General features: G+C 42.8%; 1 protein-coding gene across 1 annotated transcript; it reads left to right on the top strand.

Annotated features, from left to right (window-relative positions):
* The first annotated feature begins 12,806 nt into the window (after nt 1-12,806).
* LOC121995291 (proteasome subunit beta type-6-like) lies at nt 12,807-14,611 on the top strand. The gene is made up of 7 exons (XM_042549069.1): nt 12,807-12,977; nt 13,175-13,236; nt 13,306-13,378; nt 13,489-13,600; nt 13,675-13,748; nt 13,862-13,936; nt 14,135-14,611. The coding sequence occupies exons 1-7, from the start codon at nt 12,807-12,809 to the stop codon at nt 14,609-14,611; spliced, it is 1,044 nt and encodes a 347-aa protein (XP_042405003.1).
* The last annotated feature ends 6,586 nt before the right edge of the window (nt 14,612-21,197 follow it).

The following is a 21,197-nucleotide window of genomic DNA, read 5'->3' as shown; positions in this document are numbered from 1 at the left end:
GTTGTAGCCAAGAGCGGGCAAGTGGACCGGAAATCACTTTCGGGCCCGGGGACTTGGAAGGAGTAGAAGTACCCCATGACAATGCTCTGCTCATCAAAGCGGTAATAGCAAATTACACTATTCACCACATATTTGTTGACACAGGGAGCTCGGTCAACATTGTATTCAAGAAGGCGTTCGATCAGCTGCAAATTGATCGAGCCGAGCTGCTTCCCATGACAACGCCGCTCTACGGGTTCACGGGTAATGAAGTACAGCCGGTCGGGCAGATCCGGTTGGCTATCTCACTGGGAGAAGAGCCGCTCAGGAGGACCAGGACAGTAAACTTCGTGGTGGTCGACTCTCCTTCGTCCTACAACGTCATTTTGGGACGACCGGCGCTCAGCGAATTCCGAGCAGTCGTCTCAACCTTCCATCAGAAGATCAAGTTCCCCGTGGAGGACAAAGTAGGAGAAGTACGTGGAGATCAGTTAGCAGCTCGGCGGTGCTATATAGAGATGGTCCGAGCAGAAGCCAACTCCGCTCGGAAGGCGCCTCGAATCGAGGTAAATGCTATCACTGAAAAGCCACCCGCCTTAATTTATGAGGAAAAAGAGGAGGTGCAGATTCATCCGACCCGATCGGAGGCCACGACTTTTGTTGCCTCTGATCTGGAGGAGAAGCAGAAGGAGGAGCTGATCCAATGCCTCCGACGAAATCATGATGTATTCGTCTGGTCGACACATGAATTGCTTGGAATTTCGCCGAGCATAGCACAGCATGAGTTGCATGTCCGACCGGACGCTCGGCCGATAAAGCAGAGAAAAAGAGATTTCAGCGCCGAGCAGAACTCCATCATCCGAGCGGAGGTCGAGCAGCTTCTGGAGGCCGGCCATATACGAGAAGTACAGTTCCCGAGTTGGTTGGCTAACGTAGTATTAGTCTCCAAGCCGGGCGGCAAGTGGAGAGTCTGTATTGATTTTCGGGACTTAAACAAAGCATGCCCCAAAGATTTTTATCCCCTGCCCCGGATAGATCAGCTGGTGGACTCTACGGCTGGCTGCGAATTAATTTGTATGCTCGACGCCTACCAAGGGTATCATCAAGTGCCGCTCGCCCGGGAAGATCAAGAAAAAGTAAGCTTCGTAACGGCCGACGTTACATATTGCTATAATGTGATGCCGTTTGGATTGAAGAATGCCGGGGCCACTTATCAACGCTTGATGAACAAAGTATTCAGAGAGCAGATCGGGCGGAATCTGGAAGTTTATGTGGACGACATCCTTATCAAGTCCGCCCGAGCGGCTGACCTCTTCAAGGACATGGAAGAAACCTTCCGAACGCTGCGCAAATATGGAGTCAAGCTAAATCCTCAAAAGTGCCTGTTCGGAGCAAAAGGAGGGCGTTTCTTGGGGTACATAGTGACCGAGCGGGGAATTGAAGCCAATCCCAGCAAGGTGAAAGCTCTGCAAGACATGCCGCCTCCAAGGAATACAAGGGAAGTGCAGCGATTGACCGGTCGGATAACTGCTTTATCCAGATTCATCTCTAAAACTGCCGACCGGAGCCTTCCTTTCTTCAAAATCTTGCGCAAAGCCACAAAATTTCACTGGGATGAAGAATGCGATCGGGCGTTCGAAGACTTGAAGGCATATCTGAACTCTCTTCCGGTGTTGGCCAAACCAACGGCGGGTGAGCCGCTTTATATGTATTTATCTTCAACCGAGCATGCGGTCGGCTCAGCATTAGTAAGGTCGAGCGGAGAAGAGCCTGTGTATTTCCTCAGTCACATTCTAAAAGATGCTCAATCTCGCTACACTGGGCTCGAGAAACTAGCATTCGCTCTGGTCCTCGCCGCCCGACGCCTTCGTCCATACTTCCTAGCGCACACGATCGTTGTCAAAACCAATAGCCCGCTCGGACGAGTGCTGCTAAATCCAGAGGCGTCCGGACGGCTCATCAAATGGACGACGGAGCTGAGTGAATTTGACATCCAGTATCAGCCCAGATCGACGATCAAAGCTCAATCCTTGGCCGATTTCGTGACTGAGGTGCAAAGGCAGGAGTCGGAAGCTATGTGGAGAATATATGTGGATGGATCATCTACTCGGCTTGGAAGCGGAGTCGGAATATTGCTGCTCTTTCCTCAAGAAGAAAAGATGCACTTATCCATCCGGCTGGATTACAAAGCTACCAACAATGAGGCAGAGTATGAGGCCCTCATAGCTGGCTTGCAGGCTGCCAGGCATGTAGGAGCCGGTCGGGTAACTATTCACTCAGATTCGCAGTTGGCCGCTCAGCAGCTCTCTGGCACCTTCGAAATCAATAGCGCTCGGCTTAAACTCTACGCCGAAGCCTTCGAGAAGCTCAAAGCTGAGTTTAGAGAAGTTATTGTCCAGAAGATACCCAGAACGGAAAATCAAGCAGCTGATGAGTTAGCCAAACTTGCAAGCTCAATAACGCCGGTCGACATACAGCAACCCATCGAAAAAGTACTGTTGGTAGCTCATGTCGACCGGATGAAAGGTCTCACATTTCCCAGCGATTGGCGGACACCCATCATAGAATTCCTCCGTTCGGGCGCCACACCATCTGATGAATATGCAGCCCGGCTCCTCAGAAGAAGAGCCGGTCGGTTTACACTCATCGGAGATCAGCTTTACAAGAAAGCTTTCTCGCGCCCGCTACTGAAATGCGTAAGCTCGGAAGACTCAGCTTACATCCTCCAGGAAGTACATCAAGGATCATGCGGGGGGCATCCGGGCGGGCGCTCGTTGGCCAAGAAGATCCTCTTGGCTGGATACTTTTGGCCAACTTTACAAACAGACGCCGCTCGGACAGTATCTACCTGCCTTTCATGCCAGAAGTATCACAACTTCTCCCACCGACCGGCCGAAGAAATGAAGGCGTCAAGCGTTTCATGCCCGTTCGACCAATGGGGAATGGATATTGTCGGTCCATTTCCGATGGCGTCCGGACAGAGGAAATTTTTACTAGTGGCGGTCGACTATTTCTCCAAGTGGGTGGAGGCCGAGCCGCTGGCAAAGATCACTGAACAAATGGTTAAAAAATTCATTTGGCAACACATCATTTGTCGGTTCGGCATCCCTCGCCGACTAGTGTCCGACAACGGGCGGCAGTTCACAGGGAAGATGTTAGAGGATTGGTGCAAGAGCTATGGCATTGAGCAACATTTCACGTTCGTAGCCTATCCTCAGAGCAACGGTCAAGCTGAAGTGGCCAACCGGGAAATTCTTCGTATTCTACGCGCTCGGCTCGACCATTTGGGAGGAAGTTGGCCGGATGAAGTGCCGAGCGTCTTGTGGGCCATCCGAACGACGCCGAAAGAAGGGACAGGAGTCACACCATTCCATTTGGTAAATGGCGGCGAGGCAGTCATTCCGGTTGAAGTCGGCGTTGAGTCTGCCCGGATCCAGAGCTACGATGATGACAACGCTGAACGGAGGAACATGGAGCTGGATTTGGTATAAGAGGAGAGGGCAAAGGTGTCCGTTCGGCTAATGGCATACCGGCAGCGGATGAAGCAGAACTACAACCGACGAGTAATCCCCAGATCGTTTCAGGTCGGCGATCTCGTTTGGAAGAAAGTCAAACCAGTCGGCGACGTTGGCAAGGTTGAAGCCCCTTGGGCAGGTCCCTTCAAAGTTATTGAGAAGCTCCGTTCGGGAGCCTACTATTTGGAGGATGAAGACGGACGGCAGCTGGAGCGACCGTGGAGTGCAAATCACCTCCAGCCTTATCGGGCTGGATGAAAGGTGCACGGATGTAATTTATTCTGTTGTATATGCTAGCTGCCTATGTACTTGTGATGCAGGAAGCAAAGAGATGGAAACACATTGAGCATTCTCCACCGAAAGGGTTACTGTGTAAGACCCCTTGCCGTTCGGCAGGGGCATATAAATTATCCGGGCCGAGCGCTCAGAGAGCGAAGGCCCCCGAGCCAATCGGACGGGAGGGGTATATATTTAAACTCGTAAGCGAATGACCCGTGCTGTTCGGCCGGGCATAAATATTGTTCGGGCGAGGGATATGATACCAGGTCGCTCGGCCTGATAAGGGGTTAGCCTTGAAGGCCGTCTAGCCCAGACGTTAAACCGTAGAGCCGCGCCGACCGGTTATAAATAACCGCGCCGTCGAGCACCGACGTTAAATATCGAGAGACGAGCCGGCGTCTATAAACGTCCGAGCGGAAGGTCGACGAGCCCCGTCGTTAAAAATCGAGAGCCGCGCCGACCGGCTATAAATAATCGCGCCGTCGAGCACCGACGTTAAATATCGAGAGACGAGCCGGCGTCTATAAACGTCCGAGCGGAAAGTCGACGAGCCCCGTCGTTAAAAATCGAGAGCCGCGCCGACCGGCTATAAATAATCGCGCCGTCGAGCACCGACGTTAAATATCGAGAGACGAGCCGGCGTCTATAAATGTCCGAGCGGAAAGTCGACGAGCCTCGTCGTTAAAAATCGAGAGCCGCGCCGACCGGCTATAAATAACCGCGCCGTCGAGCACCGACGTTAAATATCGAGAGATTAGCCGGCGTCTATAAACGTCCGAGCGGAAAGTCGACGAGCCCCGTTGTTAAAAATCGAGAGCCGCGCCGACCGACTATAAATAACCACGCCGTCGAGCACCGACGTTAAAGATCGAGAGACGAGCCGGCGGCCGAGCGACTCTCATCCAGCGAAAACCCCTTTGAGGTAAGGCGCGAAGCAAAGGATGGTTAATCGGAATTAAAGAGGCAAACAAGTTTGCGCGCTAAGCGGCTGATCAGGCGCGTAATGAGACATTAAAGATAATTCGCTTGTCTGGCATAGCGAGGCGCCGAGCGGAATGGTTATAAAGAATACTTGGTAGGTTCCTGCCACAATAAAAGGTGAAAGGAACAGAAGATCATCTATTACGCAAGCCAAAAAAGTCATTACAGAGATAGTCTGGGCCGAACGGCGGGAATACAAAAAAGTTTATAAAAACGCTCCTCACACATCAAAATCAAAAAGAGCGTCGGGGATGGTGTCCATCACGCTCGCTAGATCCTCGGGGGGGATGGTCAGCTCGGCAGGAAGGTGACCTTTGGTCTTTAAATATCCCACCGCTGCCTTGATCGCCTCCTCGAACGTGAGGGATATCTTGTCGGTAAACTTCTCTCCAAAGCCCTCCGAGCAAAGGAACGCTTTCCTCACTTCGTCAAAGCGGGCTGACTCCCCCTCTTGGTATTCCTTGAGCGCGGCGTGGGCGGCATCGCTGGCGGCGCTCTGCCAAATCTCCGTCGAATCTTTGGAGATCCGCCGAGCGGCCCTCCTCGGGGCGTCCAAGTCTTTGATGCGTTGTTCCAACCCCCTGATCTCCACCTTCATACGGTCCATATCATTGATGGCCTGTTGCTTCTGAGTGGTCGTCGTTTTGAGCTCCTTCTCTCGTTGCTTGATCATCGTTTCAAGCCGAACGACTTTGCTCGCCAAATCGTTAGCCCTTTTCCGTTCGGCATCCAGCGATTTTTTGGCCTTCTCCAGAGCGGCAGCCGACTGCCCGTTACCCCCCGCGGTTTTTTGTTTTTTCAACTCGTCCTCCAGCTCGGCCAATCGATCGCTAATAGTGATATGCTCCACCCAGTTCTACCAACAAAACGTCCACAGGTTAAAAACATAATTCGAATATGCAAACAAAGAAAAGGAGAGCATACCCTGGTGGCCTGTTGAAGGTTGCTATCGCCGAGCTGCCCGGGAGTCATCTTGGCTATGCGACGCCGAGCATCTATCCAAGCTTGGGCAAGAGGGCCCGTCAGAGTAATCTGCTGCTCGGGGACCATTGGCCGATCAGCAGCAGCCATGTACGCCTCTGAGGGGAGGCACAGAACGGTCTTTATCAAATTCTGGCCGCTCGGCTCGCTCTGAGAAGCAGCGGCCTTATCGGACGGCCCACCGGCAGAAGAGGAGGGAAGCTCACCCATACGCCTGATACGGCGCAAAGTTCTGGAAGGGCTGGACGGCGGCACCTCAGAGCTAGCCCTGGGAGAGCCCTGAGGGGTTGGGGTACTCTCGAGGGAAACCGTCCCGGACAGCACAGGTGCGCCCGCGCTCCGCTCGGGCAGTGGCTCATCAAGTTTAGAGGCAGGGGCAAATTCTGGTCGTCGGCGCTTCCGAGTGCGTAGCGGCACATCATCGGCCGAACGGCCCTCTACCTCAGCCTCGGTAGGAGGTTCCAGGTCGCCCGCGGCCTCATTGTGAAAGGCAGGGACATCTGGGGCTTCGGGGACAGTTGGTGCCCCCTCACCTTCTCCGTCGGCCGGATCAGATGGAGCAAGGCCCCGCTCGGCGGCCTCCTTGTTCGTCACCTCCTCAATCTGAGCGGCCTTCAGTTTGAGCTTCTCGGTAGCTCTGGCACGCCACATGACTTCAGCTGCAGAAGCAAAAAATAAATCAGTTAGAACAAAACAAATGGGAAGATAAGGAAACTTACTCATGCTGTAGGGCAGATCGGCTGGGATAGAAGACAAGCCGAATATATGCATTACTCCCGGAAGGAGCATCTCGTCAATATGATAGCGCTGACCGACTAGCCGTTCGGCTGCATGGAGATAGTCCGCGTCACCTCTAAACTTGCCGAGCTCCGGTTGCGCGGGTATAGCCGTCTGCCACTTGGTGCGGAAAGTCGGCCGCTCGGGAAAACGTATATAGAAAAAATGCTCCTTCCAATGTTTGTTGGAGCTCGGCATGTGATCAAAAAGCACGAAGCCTATCCTAGACTGGAAAACAAAGGTACCCCACTCGGCTTGCTTGGGATAGTAAAAGTAGTGGAATATTTTTGGGTCCAAGGGGATGTTGTTCAGCTTGAACAAAACTATCACTCCGCCCAGCAGCCTAATAGAGTTGGGAACTACCTGGCCGAGCGGAATGCGGAAATAGTTGCAGACTTCTAAGAAAAATTTGTGAGGTGGGAAACGCAGTCCGGCCAAAAATTGGTCTCGGAAGAAAAGCACTGTGCCGGACGGCGGTTCATGAGGCCGATCGGCCGGTGTGGCTAACACTATTTGGTGGTCGCTCGGCAAGTCATAAGTCCGGACGAGACGCAATGCGTCTTCCTCATCAAAACGGCTCTCCATGGTCGTGTACCATAGACCTGGAGCGCCGCCGGTCGACTGTGAAGTGCTAGTCATGGTCAAGGGACGAGAATATAGGATTCCGAGGGAAGCGGTGAGCAAAGAATGGAGAAAAGCCGATTGAAGGAAACGGGTAACAAAAGAAGAAAGCGCTGGGAACGAGAAAAAAGGCCTTACAAACAAAGAAGATGATCGACGAAGGGCTGATGTTTGCCGAAGAGTTGAGGGGCGAGGTCGCCGGAAGAGAATACGAGCAGAGAAGTGCCAGAGGAGAATGAAGCAGCGAGGCGGCGGCAGAAGCGGAGCCGCAAGCTTTATATTGCCGCCCGGAAGCAACCTCCACCGTCCGATCCAGGTCGTTGATAACGAGGTCATCATCCAGCCGTTCATTTCAAACGGCGGCTGTCCCATCGGAAGTGACGCCACCGCCATGCGCTGACAAGCGCACGTTCGCCACGCGTCAGCGAGATACTGGCCGCATTTAATGAGCTCCCCTTACCGTGCGCAGTGCACGTGATAAACAGTGGGGGGGGGAGCATTGGACACCCGAGAGAAGCACAAGGCACGGACAAGATATTGCCGAACGGAGGAGCATCCTTATGCCCAGCCGAGCGGATTAATGTAAGGATCATTGCTCAGCCAAGCGGATTAATGCAAGGATCATTGCTCAGCCGAGCGGATTAATGCAAGGATCATTGCTCACTCAGATCGGCAGTCCAGTCAGTCGGACTGCGCCTCCTTCGACTAGACTCGAGGGGGAGGCAAGTGATCCGGTGGTAAGAATCCGGAACCCCATAACGAGGGAGCAACACCACGGGGAGGTTAAAGGGCCCAGTGCCCCGCCGGAGAAGGACGAGCTGACCGGATTTAGAAGGAAGGACATCTGGTAGTAAAAGGCACCCTGGTAGGGACCAGGGTTCCGACGCTCAATGAAACAGTACATAATGACCGAGCGGAGGGACGGGCCGCCCGGCCGACGCAGGGAATTAAGGCCGTCCGGATGACGTTCTTCGCCCGGTCGGCCGGACGGACATCCCGGGCGGGCGGTGGGTAAAGGAAGGGAACACCCTCTGACAGCAGTCAAGTCGTATGGCTACGCCATACCCCTAGTCTGGCGACGGGGTGTCCTGTTGTCCCATCGAAGACATGCTCGAACTGTAGCAGTATGGTGTCAGGTAAGCTCTCTGACAAGTATATACCGAGGTATGAGTTGCTGACACGTCTTCACCTCGGTGAACGTGCATTAGTTCTCTCCTCGCTCTATATATAGAGCCTCTTACTTCGCCGCAGGTACGCGAAAAATCATCTCTGGAGCCACCTTTTGCATTATTTGCTTGCCTGACTTGAGCGTCGGAGGGTCGACGCCGGGAACCCTTCCCGGCCCGACTTCTGTGCAGGTTCGCCGGAGATTCGTGCGACCAGACGGAGGCCTACGTCCTCGACTAGGAGCGCGCCACGTGCCCAGTGTCCTTTGGTTCGGTGATTCGGACAGGATCAGTCAAGATCCAACCACCTCAGATGGAGAAGAATCCTTTCCTTCCAGACAACTTTATAGTTATCACCCTTAAGTTCGGGGATATCACAATGCATATTAGAGAAATTTGAAGATTATGTAAATTAAATACATGCTTATTAAAAAGAAAAGAAAATGTCATATTTACAAATGTAAATCATGGGTTAAAGTTTAATTCAACTGTATTTACTATAATTTTATAATAAAACTATCTAATTATATTTTCTTTGACTCGTGTGGTAAATCAAGATAATATAATTTGATATTTCATTCAAGTTAATGAAATAAATATAACAAAGATTGTGGGATATAATTTGTTATGTTTATATAATTAATTATAATTTATGTTCGTTATGTTATTTTAATTCACTTATATATAATTTTACATAATTAAGGGTGTCGTGGCTAAAATTCAATTATTTAAAATTATATTGTTCATTGGACAAAATTTGACTTTCTTATTCTTTTATATAATAATTATTTAGTAACACAGTTAACACTTTTAGAGTACTCCCAGAAAAAATTGATAGGGTAAGTCTTCTTTAAAAACTAATCTCCAAAGACATAACAATGTTATCAGACAAACTATTAGCACATGCATTAGTTCAAGATGAAAATATCAACATGACTAGTCTGTAAATAATTTCCTTGGATCATGTCTTCTTATATCCTCTTCTAATTGCTATTAAACTTAACTATTCAAATAATGAATATTCATGAGCTAAAATTTTCAAGAGAAGAGAAAAGGGACCTCTATAGGATTTTTTTTTTATTAACATACAATTTGAATATAGTTTAATAGAAAATCTTGAAAATCAATATATTTTATTTAAAATATGATAAACTCTATACAAAATATATTTTTCAAGATTCTTCAAAAAGTACAATACTGTACAAAATATGTTTCCTAAGTTTCTCAAAAAAAAAAAGTATAATACCTACCAATAAAAAAATAAATATGAAATAATCATTAAAAAAATCTATATATTTTAGCATTATGAGAAACAAAATCATCAATAAGGTCTTCAAAATCAAGTTTTTCTAATCTCTTATTTTCGATACATAAAATTGTCAAGTCATTTACATTCAAATCATTATCATCATTTTTTTTCAATTCTTCTTGGTCATTCATTGCATTATTATGATTATTATTTTCTCTCAACTCTTCCTGCTCATTAATTGCATGATCATTTAGTTTTTCTTGATTACTCGATTGTTGCTTATTTGTTGCATGATCATTTAGTTCTTTTTGACTTTTTTCTTGTAATTCATCAACTGAATCTTCAATTAAAGAACTAGCTTTAAAAAACTTACAAAGAATACCTTTGTTAGTTTTATTAATATGTTTCACTTTTTTTACTTTTATTTTTTTTCCTAACTCCAAGATTGATATTTCTTTAGAAATATATTTGTACTATAAATTTAAAGTGTAAAAATAAAACACACAAAACTAACAACAAAACTAGCAATAAAACAAACATAAGCAGTGAAAATAATAGTCAAAGAACAATAAAATATGATTTGTGCTTGAAACAATTAATATCATATATTCTATGATAATTAAAATTAAGATGATTTATTTAAATTCTTTCAAATCGATAAGAAAAAGCATAAAATATTAGCTCCAATACAATACAAAAAATCAATAATGAATATTGACAATCAGAAAAATTATAGATAAGTAGATAACCTACGTTGTAATTAAGTTTATATATTGATGAAACTAAAATTGAATTTCAATTGAAGATTAAACTTTTTTGATTTAATTAGAAGAGATTCAAAAGAGAAGAAGGAAGAAAATTAGTGTTCAGTATTTATACTTTACTCTTCAGAGTCTTATAAAAATTAATGAAAAAAAATTGTATAAGAAATAAAATCTTGCAAAGAGAAGTAAAGAATTATTTTCCTTCCTTATTATTTTTCTTTCTTTTATTTTTTTAGATTTTGTTCTTAAATTTTAATAGAAAATATATTTTTTTTAGACCTTTATTAAAATAAAATATATTTTTAGATGTTGTTAAAATAATCTATTCAAATATATTTTTAGAGTTTTTATTAAAATAATTTAATTATATATAATATATATTATATATACATGTCAAATTTAAGAATCCCTAAAAATTAAAAACCCATGATAATTGTCTTTGGTGACATGGCTCAGACTTGCCCTCACGCTCGAGGCGAACAATTCACCTATGTGCTACATATATTCAATAGATCGTCGGAATAATTAAATGGGTGATGTGAGTATGTTTAACTTATCGTACGTTAATTCTATTAATTTAAAAGGAAAATAGTCTCGTAATTACTAATTAAATACATATAAAATATATTTTTTATAATTAAAACAAATGACATTCCTCTTTTTCTTGTTGTGTGACTTAATTGTATAAGGGCATCCCCAATGCTATTAACGCGCTCACGCGTTAATGGCATTTGCTATTGTTTTTTTATTTTTTTTTTCAATCTGTAGCCATTAACGCGTTCAATTGTTTGAACGCGTTAATGCTACAGTAGTTGAACAGTACTGCCACGTTGGTATACACGTCCGCATTAACGCTCCCCATTAACAGTATTGTGGGTGCTCAGTGAGGGATGTTCTGAAGCAATATTAATTAATTGGAGTAGCATTCCGACTTTCGAGATGACAGCTCTAGAAATTGACAGCTTCAAAGCTCCGTCAGCATTAATTAAGATCTTTTCTCGAGGGTGTATTAATTAAAGCAGCGTGTTCTTAAATTATCCCGTACGATTTCATCATCGCCCGTCGTCGTCGGATCCTTTAGGAGGCACTGTAAATTCAAAAAGATGTCGCTATCAACAGGCTGAAAACGTATTTAATCAATTTAATATAACAAATGAAAACATTATCAGTACGTTTTAGATGTTATTTATTTCTTTTATATATACGTAACATATTTGAAAGAGTTCTAAACCAGTAAAAAAATATCCTGTACTCATTAATCGTGCACAGTGCCGTGATTTTTCCGCTTCACTTAAGGTTTAAAAAAAATATTATCATCGTACACTTATGCATGGGATGTTGTAAAGCCATCTGCAACGCTGTTAATACTCAGCGTTAATATCCACGTGGCAATACTGTTCATGTACTGTTCCTTTAACACGTTAAAGGAAGTGAACGCTGTTAAAAGACTTACATATTAAAAAAATTATATATATATAATATTATATTGCTATTAACGCGTCACGCGTTAATAGCATTGCAGATGCTCTAAGTGGTCCGTAATTTTATAAGACCTTAATATTTAAGATGTCGGTCTAATAAAAATCATAATTGAACGATAAGTAAAATTATTCAAATTAATGTAATTAATTATATCACATCACATCATAAATATTAATATAGATAGTGCATATTAACCACTACGAAAGCATGTCAACCTTATCTCACTGTACAATTCTCATTAATTACATTATATATGAATGTGAGTAAGTGTGGCTTTTCATTAATCTAAAAAAATCAATCTCTACCTCGTTATTACTAATTAAATACATATAAAATATAATATTTTGTAATTAAAAAATGAGATTAGCCGAAGCATAAAGATGAGCATGTTCGAATCAATATTAATTAATTACACATTCTGATAGTGTATTAATTAATTAGCGGAGCGGCAGGTTGACTTCGGTGAAAATCTTTCTTCCAATTGGGTGCATTAATTAAACTACAGTCCGTCGTTGTCTAGACAGCGGCAACATTAATTAAGCAGCGATGAGTTATTGAACTTAACATATATAGATAGTATTAATTATTCAGTTAAACGTGTCTTTCAGAGATAGTATTAATATGATCGATCTGCACGGTAAAGATTTTGTACTGATTAATGATTCAGAGCACATTAATGCAGGATTCGTTTGTATTACTAATCTTGGATAGTACATTAAATGCGTGATCGTTTTGAAGACGTATGTTTTTTACTCCGTTGCTTAAGTGGGACAATTTCTGAAAACATTACCCTTCTGAAATTAGATTATTTAGTTATTTATAAATTTATTTTAAAATCGTAAATGGAATATTATTTCAAAACGTGATCTACGTGTCAAACGGTCAATGTTATGAAAAAAAATGGGTAGTTATTCTACTGTTTCGCTTGACTTTTCCTATAAATGCAGTCACAAACAAGAGCAGTCTGAAGCCTTATTCTCGCATCCTCTCATTTCCTCTCAAGTAAGTAGTCATGGATCTCAATGCTCCCCACGGAACTACGATCGTCGGCGTTACCTACGACGGCGTCGTCGTCCTTGGTGCGGATTCCAGGGTGACTTTAGAAATGGGTGTCACAATTGATTCGATGACGAACAAGATCATCCAGCTAACGGATAAAATTTATATTTGTCGTTCAGGACCGGTAAGAATATCTGTATCTATTTTTAAGTTCGCTAGGATTCTAAGTCGATATAACTTCCGGTTCTCTCTGGAGGCAAATCGTTTTTTATTTTTTATACCGCAAAGAGCTGTGATGTCTTTGATCGTGGTTCTGATTTATTTTACTTTAGTTTCTGAGATTCTTATATAGCCTTTTAACAAGTTTTGGCTTTTTTACAGGCTGCTGCTTCTGAGGTTCTCTCAGATTATGTTAGAAACATATGCTTGATCAACAAGAGTGAGTTAAACTATAATATTTACTTCGTATATGTAAAAACATAGAACATGTTTTTTGTTTATTCCTGCTGCAGAATTCAATTTGGGCAACCTGCAAAGGTCAAAGATGCGGCTAATTTAGTTAGATTATTTTCTTATAAAAATAAGGTATCAAAACATTATGATTCCTAGTGAAGTACATTCTACCATTTGTTTATTCGTTTACTTTAGGATATACAATAACACTCATATATGATTCTGCTCGTGAACTTTTGTAGAACATGAGACAAATGGGTGTGATTGTTGGTGGATGGGATAAGTACGAAGGAGGCCAAATATTTGCAGTACCACCGGGAGGGGCCATTTTGAAACTGCCTTTTGCAATTGAGGGTCGGTATAACAACATAAAACTTAATTTTTTGTCTATATTTCGTATATGATCACATGTGTACTGTATTATGTAGGATCCGGCTCACGCCACATTAGAGATTTTGTTGACATGACATGGAGAGAAGGGATGGGGAAAGTTGAAGCTGAGGTATGAAAAGTGAAGGCAACTTCTGCAATTTCTGTTTTTCGCATTATGAGTATTTGCTTTCATATATTGTTTGCATTATTATAATTTGAGAGATGGTCTCTTTTAACATGCAGCTATTTGTAATTAAAGTTGTATCACGTGCTATCGCCAAAGATGAAGCGAGTGGAGGACTTGTTCGCACAGTTACCGTGAGTATTTTAATTGTTGAGTGCATAATTTCTATTAAAAAGAAGTTTACATATTTTTTTTTGTAAATATTTATTTTTCTGAAAGAATAAAAATACTCATTCAATTTTGATTGTCCGCAATTATAATTCATCCGACCAATTTAATAATTTTGCTTGTCATTTCTTGAACTATGTTATTTTGTTTCTTTGATATTGCAGATAAACTCTGATGGTGCCATAAAAAATTCCTATACACCCGACGACGACGAGGACGACGACGATGACGACGACGACGACGAGGATGACGACGATGACGACGACGATGACGACGAGGACGACGACGGAGGCGACGAGGAGGAGGAGGAGGATGACGGCGACGACGGCGACGAGGAGGAGGAGGACAACGGCGACGACGGCCGCCAGCCGACGGCGGACGACGAAGACGACGGCGATAACGGCGACGACGTTGACGAGGAGGAGGAGGACGACGGCGACGACGGCTGCCAGCCGACGGCGGACGACGAAGACGACGGCGATGACGGCGACGACGGCGACGAGGAGGAGGAGGAGGAGGACGGCGACGACGGCTGCCAGCCGACGGCGGACGACGAAGACTACGGCGATGACGGCGGTGACGGCGATGAGGACGGCGGACGGACGACGGCGGACGACGACAGCGACGATCTGAAGCCATAAAATTTCAGTCTGGAGCAGAGCAACATTTAAAATCTATCATTTGATGATCTATTATTAACTCCTTGTTTAAGATAACTGAGACTGAATATTGAAACACTATTGAGCTGTCTTTAAATTGAAACACTTATCAATATTTCGTGTTAACACATACACATATTATTGATGAATCTATCTCTCTTCAAATAGTAACTTAATGATTTTCGTTATCAAGTTTATATATATATATATATATATATATATTTTCAACACTGTATGAATGTTCTCTGAATCGAAAAATTGGAATACTGATGATATATATGCAGGATTTATAGATTTAGAAGGAATTATAGAATATTTTAGATATTATGATCGCAGATATGATATTTTTATGTTTAAAATGGTACAATATATATTTGCAGTCCCAGTTATAGATGGGGAAAATCAAACCGATAGAAGTCTTGTCTCTTGGTTTAATTTTGTCCTGGATTGCTTAATTAAGCTTGCCCGGTTGCAGTATTTACGGGATGATATTAAGAAAGGGCAATCCAGAGTTTGTGGAAGAGCATGATAATGTTCTCGAACATAGGCCTTTAACTGATTATGGTATAGAACCTGATCCTCTTTGCTTAACGAAAGTACTTGGAAGGCATGCATGGAGATAACTGGGATTCCAGGTCCTACATGTGATGCTTTTGCTGGAAATGCTCCTAGGATGTTACAGTAGTTTGTTTCATGGGAGACCCTTGACTGTTACTATTGCTATACTGAATAAAAACATGCACCCTCAGCTACTGTAACATACCTATCTCGTCCAGGATGGCCAAGTCTGTAAATCATGTAATTTTTATTAGAACTTCTAATCAATATTTTGCTCATCTAAATCATTTTATTATATGAAAACTCCCATTCACTATCATTAGCTTTCAAGATAACCAGTCTAAACATCAACCAGCTGTCCCTGGAGAGGGATGCACATAGTGTTGGTGTTTCCCCCTTTTTACATGCATGATATAATTGAAGTGAAAATTATTTTGAGGAAAGCAATGCAAAATTATTTGTATTAAAAAACAAAGTTAAAAGGCTATCAATCAAAATATCTTGTTTGAATATTTTGATGGTTATGTTTTAATGAAACGTGATGCTTATTTTCTTAAAAATATTTAATATTCTAATTGATATGTAGAATAGTGTGGATATGGTTTATTCTTTAGTCAAAGGATTTATTTAACTTTAAGTGACTTTTTTAATGAAAACTTCTTAATTGTCTAGGACTTATAAAATAAAATAAAATAAAATAAAATTACATTACATTACATGTTTTTTTTCCTATTTATCTCCGATCATATCTAGTCAAGTGTGAAATTTTATTGATCCATTAATACTCTGCTTAATGATAAATTTCATCGATATTAATAAAATCTTAATATCATTAATAATTTTATATTCCCATTATCAATTATTAATGATTTTCCTATTTTATAATAAATTATTTGAATTTCACAATAAACTTTATAGACTATTTTGATTAAGTGTATATGGTTTTTTTTCTGGATTCTTCAATTATTTTTCTTAAAACTGAATTCAATAATTCAATCATCATTGCTCAAGTCCGAAAGTGAAAAATATGACAGGCTGAAAACGTAGCTCAACATTTGACTAGATGAAGACTTCACACTGTCCTACAAAATCAAGAGTATTAGTGATGGACCATGAAAGAGTCTCGGCGTTGACTATCCAACGCTCAAGTCAATCATCTGTTCAGAGAAGAATAGTAGAAAAACTATAGTAGTGAACATGTTGAATAGTAAAATATTGTATACCTCCGCCTGTGGATAGAGATCCCCTTTTATTGTGTCACTATAGCGTTTGTGCACATATCTCAAAGCGTATGCAGGTTTTCCAAAGCGTCCTTGGAAAAGACAAGTTAAAAAGTACCCCTGACACCTTTCCCGAAGCGGACACGTAAATCTCTAATGTAATATACTAGAAGTTTTCAAAGTACAATTTACACGTTAGACATACTCTATTATCAGCGACATAAACTTCTAAAAGAGTACGATGAGATATGTAGGCTGACTGGAAGCCGTTCAGCATCTATGACCTAGCTCGATCGTACTGAACAAAGTTATCGGTCTATCCTTCACTTAGATTTCTTGTTGTAGAAGGTCTACTTTTTGATCAACTGGTCATGACATCCAACTAGGAGGGACAGTAGGATGGGAAATTTATTGTTTGTCTCTTAACCATAGTTGCAAGTTTTCAAAAGATGGTCGTTTGGACGATCACGTCTGACCGGCATTGTAGGCCCATTCGACCAACTTTACCTGATCTGAAGGCCTGTTCGGCTAACTACGCCTGATCTGTGGTTCTAGGCCTTTAACTGTTTTGACTTTGACATGTGTACAAGAGTCTCAGATTCTTAATATGTGATGCTTTGACCAAAGACTTTGAGTAATAATCTTATCGAGTGGTCATATGATATATGTCTCCTTGCAAGTTGCGGTGAATCCTCTATGGGCTATCAAATACCTTCGGGCATTTCGACTTATACCCAACGGGTCCACACCTTCAAGAGATGTTTACTTAAGATGTCAACGTATAAGTCTCCAAGATCAAGATGACTGTATACCTCAAGTCGAAGGAAACTTGCATTTGAACTACAGCAAGAATCTCACAGACATATCCATATATGTAGAAAATCATATGAAGTCTTACAGCAAATTACTCTAATGAACTAGTTACCATAACTAGCATCCATGTTTAACTCTCGTCATCCTAATGTCTCCAGCTAGTGATAAATAGTTGTTTGGTCGAACCAAGGAATATAACCCGTGCTAGTCTTATAGAATTGATGATATCTGAATGCATCAATTCAACGACTAGGGATTAGAACGTTCATAATTGCACATATACTGATAACCACAAATTGTGATCCAATCATAAATTATCTCATATTATGAATTATATTGTGTACATTTAATAAATGAATTTAAGATTATTAAAACATATAATATGTGATCCTGTCGGGAAGCTGAGAAGACGGACCTGCCGGCGTGATGTGTCTGGAAGGTTGACCGCATCTCCATGACCCAGTGGTGAGCTGTCTTCTGCGTTGACCAGGCTGTCAGAAGTCCTCTGGTCAACAACACCTGCAACCAGCGACCGGATTGCCCTGATCCCTGGTACCTCGATGCTCGAGGTGGGTCTCGTGAACATATGAGCAGCCAGATAATAGAGAAATAAATGGACGAATAAGGAGTACAAGAACGTACCTTGGCCCCTCGGGGCGCCCTCGGATGGATGGGTGAGCTAGTCGGGATACTGATCGAGTCGTCGTGACCCTAAATGGTAGATAAATGTCCATAAGGTGAGTAGCTGGCTCCTGTGGCTCGGAGCCAGACGCGATATGGATCCGCAGGATGATGCACTGTCAGACTACAGCCTCGGCTCGCAGGCCGAAATGCAACAGCGGCACGAAAGCCGAACACACTCTCGGCTCGCAGGGCGGCACACGGCACGCAGGCCGGATAATACTAATAACAAACATAATAACGGTACAAATAACGCAACATAACAACTCGATGGCCGAAATTACATCGGCTCACCGGTCGAACGCCATCTCAGCTCGAAAGCCGACGTAGACAAATAGAATGAGCGGCGCCGGCCGCGGGAGGCAGTGCCCACTACTGGAGGTGGCGTCGGTGCCCGCTGGAGGGGGTGGCAGTGTGCGTTGGCAGCAGAGCCCGCTGGCCATGGCATGTGAAGGCTGCTGCGGCGCATAGAGGTGGCTAGCCCAGGGGCTGCGGCGCGCTGCCGGCGGCGTCGATGGCGAGAAGAGGGCGCGACGTACAGGGAGGAGCGACGCAAGTAGCGCCGGCGATGACCGCCGGAGGCGGCGAGGTGGTATCCGCTAAGGACCATTGCAATAGCTGCTAGAAGTGGCGGCGACGAGACTCCCCAACGACGTCAGCGCCAGAGGGAGGGAAAGGAGACAAGGAGTGGAGAAGATGAGTGGTCGGCAGTGACTGTTAGGCTCGGCGGCGACAGGGACCGATGGACGTGGCAGCGGTGGCCACTGGACTCGGCGACGACAAAGGTCGCTAGATGTGTAGGCGAGGTAGGCAAGGTGCGTGAGGGAGTGAGGCCTCGAGTCAGCCCGGGGGTGGCACTGCGAAGAGGAAGGGAGCTTATCCCTCCCTCTGCTCGAGGTTGCTGCGGCGAGAGATTGTTAAGGAGAGGAGTATGGGGAGAGAGGGCCGCCAGCGCCGGATATGACCGGTGCCGAAGATGGTGGAAGCGACCTCCTTTCTCTTCATCGTAGCAGCGGCGTCCCTAATTTCATGAACCAGTCCCTCTCAAAGTGAACAGTACTCTCTTTAAAACCAAAACCTAAACCCCTCCAATGTCCAAAATACCCTCCTCTTTTCCTTAATTCCCTTTAAACCCCTTAATATATCCGCATTGTTAGTTAGTCCTAGGAAAATGTACCGATTCCACTGTACAAAAATTTTTGTACAAATGTCGAACCTTTCCTTAAATAACCTATTGTTTCTTTAGAAGTTAAATTAGGAATCGCAGACGGAACTTAACATCATTGATTCCAAATTTAACTTATCTGTTCTTAATAGTTTATATTTGAATCGCAAGCGGAACTTAACACTATTGATTCAAATCTACCTAAGTTATTAATTCCACAAATATTAATTTCCAAAATTACCTTTTAGGACTGCATGGCGAGGCACATGACCTTCTTGGATATGAGAGCAACCACCACCGCCTAGGCAAAGCCTTTTAAGGAAAGCTAATATTTATTTCCTTAAATAACTCTAGGTTAACTAAAAAGAACAATTGAATCACAAATTCGAAAAAGAAGAAAACACAAACTCGAAAAAACTATTTCAAAAACTCTAGAATCATATGCCTCTTGTGTTTGGTATTTCCATAAATAACTATACAAAGAAAACTAGTATGATGCGGAAAACAATTACTAGTTATATCTTTCTTTGTAAGCAAAATAACATCTTGATCTTCTACCGTATTCATCTTCTTATCTCGGACGTTGTGTGGGCAACGATCTTCCGAGACAAGAACCACCAAGCTCCTTCTTCAAGCTAGATTCGGCCACCATTATTTCTCCATGAGAAGTAAAGGTCCGGCCACCACCACCAAGCTCGAAGGGATGCTAGAAACGAAGCCTTCTTTCTCTCCTTCTTCTCCTAGCTAGAACCGACCACCATGGACTTCCCTTAAGTTGATGCCGCCGACCACAAAGGAGGAAGAGAAAAGAAGGAGAAGAGGAGACCCTAGGGCCGACCACACCAAGGAAGAAAAGAGAGGAAGAAAAGAATAGAGTCGTTAGCCATTAAGGCACCTCTACCTCCTCTTTTATAATCCTTGGTCTTGGCAAATAAGGAAATTTAATAAAAACTTCCTTAATTCTTTTGCCATGAAAAGAAAAATTAATTAATTAAAAATCAATTTTCTTTTTCCAATTTTCTTGGCTGGCCACTTTCTCCCCAAAACAAGGAAAGTTTTAATTAAAATAAAAATTAAAACTTCCTAATTTGTTTCCGGAAATTTATAAAAAAATTCTCCAATAATTTTAATCCCTTCATGATTGGTTAAAAGGAAATTCTATAAATTAAAATCTTTCTTTTAAACATGTGGATAATTTCCAAAAAGGAAAGTTATCTTTAAAAATTAAAATATCTTTTCAATCTACAAATAAGTAAAGATATCAAATCTTTTCTTAATCTTTTGTAGAAACTAATAAAAGAGAATATTTAATTTTTTAAACTTTCTTTTAAATCATGAACATGGTTAAAAATGAAAGTTTTCTCAAAATTAAAATCTCCTTTCAATCTACAAATAAAGAAAGATTTCAAATCTTTTCTTAATCTTTTGTAGAAAGCTATAAAAGGAAATATTTAAATTTTAAACTCTCTTTTAAACTCATGATATCCGCTTAAGAAATAATTTTAATAAAAATTCCTTTTAATTTTCTAGTAGCCGACCATCTAAGCTTGGGACCCAAGCTTTGGCCGGCCACCAACTTGGCTCATCCACTTGGTCTTGGCCGGCCCTAGCTTGGGTTCCAAGCTAGCTTGACCGACCCCATTAGGATGGGTAAGAAGGTGGGTATGTGGTGGGTATAAATCTTTATATACAAGAGGCTACGATAGGGACCGAGAGGAGAAATTGGTTTTGGTCTCCCGATAAAATTAAGCTTCCCGTGTTCGCCCCGAACACACAACTTAACTTCATCAATAATAATTCATACCACTAAAGAATTATTATTGAACTACCGCACCACTCCCAAATTACATTTTTGGGCTCATTTTTATTATGAGTGTGTTAGTCTCCCTGTGTTTAAGATGTTGAATGTCCACTAATTAAGTGAGTTACTGACAACTCATTTAATTAATATCTTAGTCCAAGAGTAGTACCACTTAACCTTATCATCATGTCGGACTAAGTCCACCTGCAGGGTTTAACATGACAATCTTTATGAGCTCCTCTTGGGGACATTATCAACCTAGATTACTAGGACACAATTTCCTTTTATAATCAACAAGTCATATTATAAGTAACATCATTTCCCAACTTA

Source organism: Zingiber officinale, chromosome 6A (assembly GCF_018446385.1).
Source record: "Zingiber officinale cultivar Zhangliang chromosome 6A, Zo_v1.1, whole genome shotgun sequence".
Lineage (NCBI taxonomy): Eukaryota > Viridiplantae > Streptophyta > Magnoliopsida > Zingiberales > Zingiberaceae > Zingiber > Zingiber officinale.
The sequence above is the reverse complement of the archived record's forward strand: the minus strand, read 5'-3'. Positions and strand labels throughout refer to the sequence as shown.

Bases quoted from the DNA above. Each gene is read 5' to 3' on its own strand.
- LOC121995291 (XM_042549069.1), top strand. From the start codon at position 12,807: ATGGATCTCAATGCTCCCCACGGAACTACGATCGTCGGCGTTACCTAC. The intron at 12,978-13,174 runs GTAAGAATATCT...GCTTTTTTACAG, and splicing joins ATATTTGTCGTTCAGGACCG to GCTGCTGCTTCTGAGGTTCT. The intron at 13,601-13,674 runs GTCGGTATAACA...TGTATTATGTAG, and splicing joins ACTGCCTTTTGCAATTGAGG to GATCCGGCTCACGCCACATT.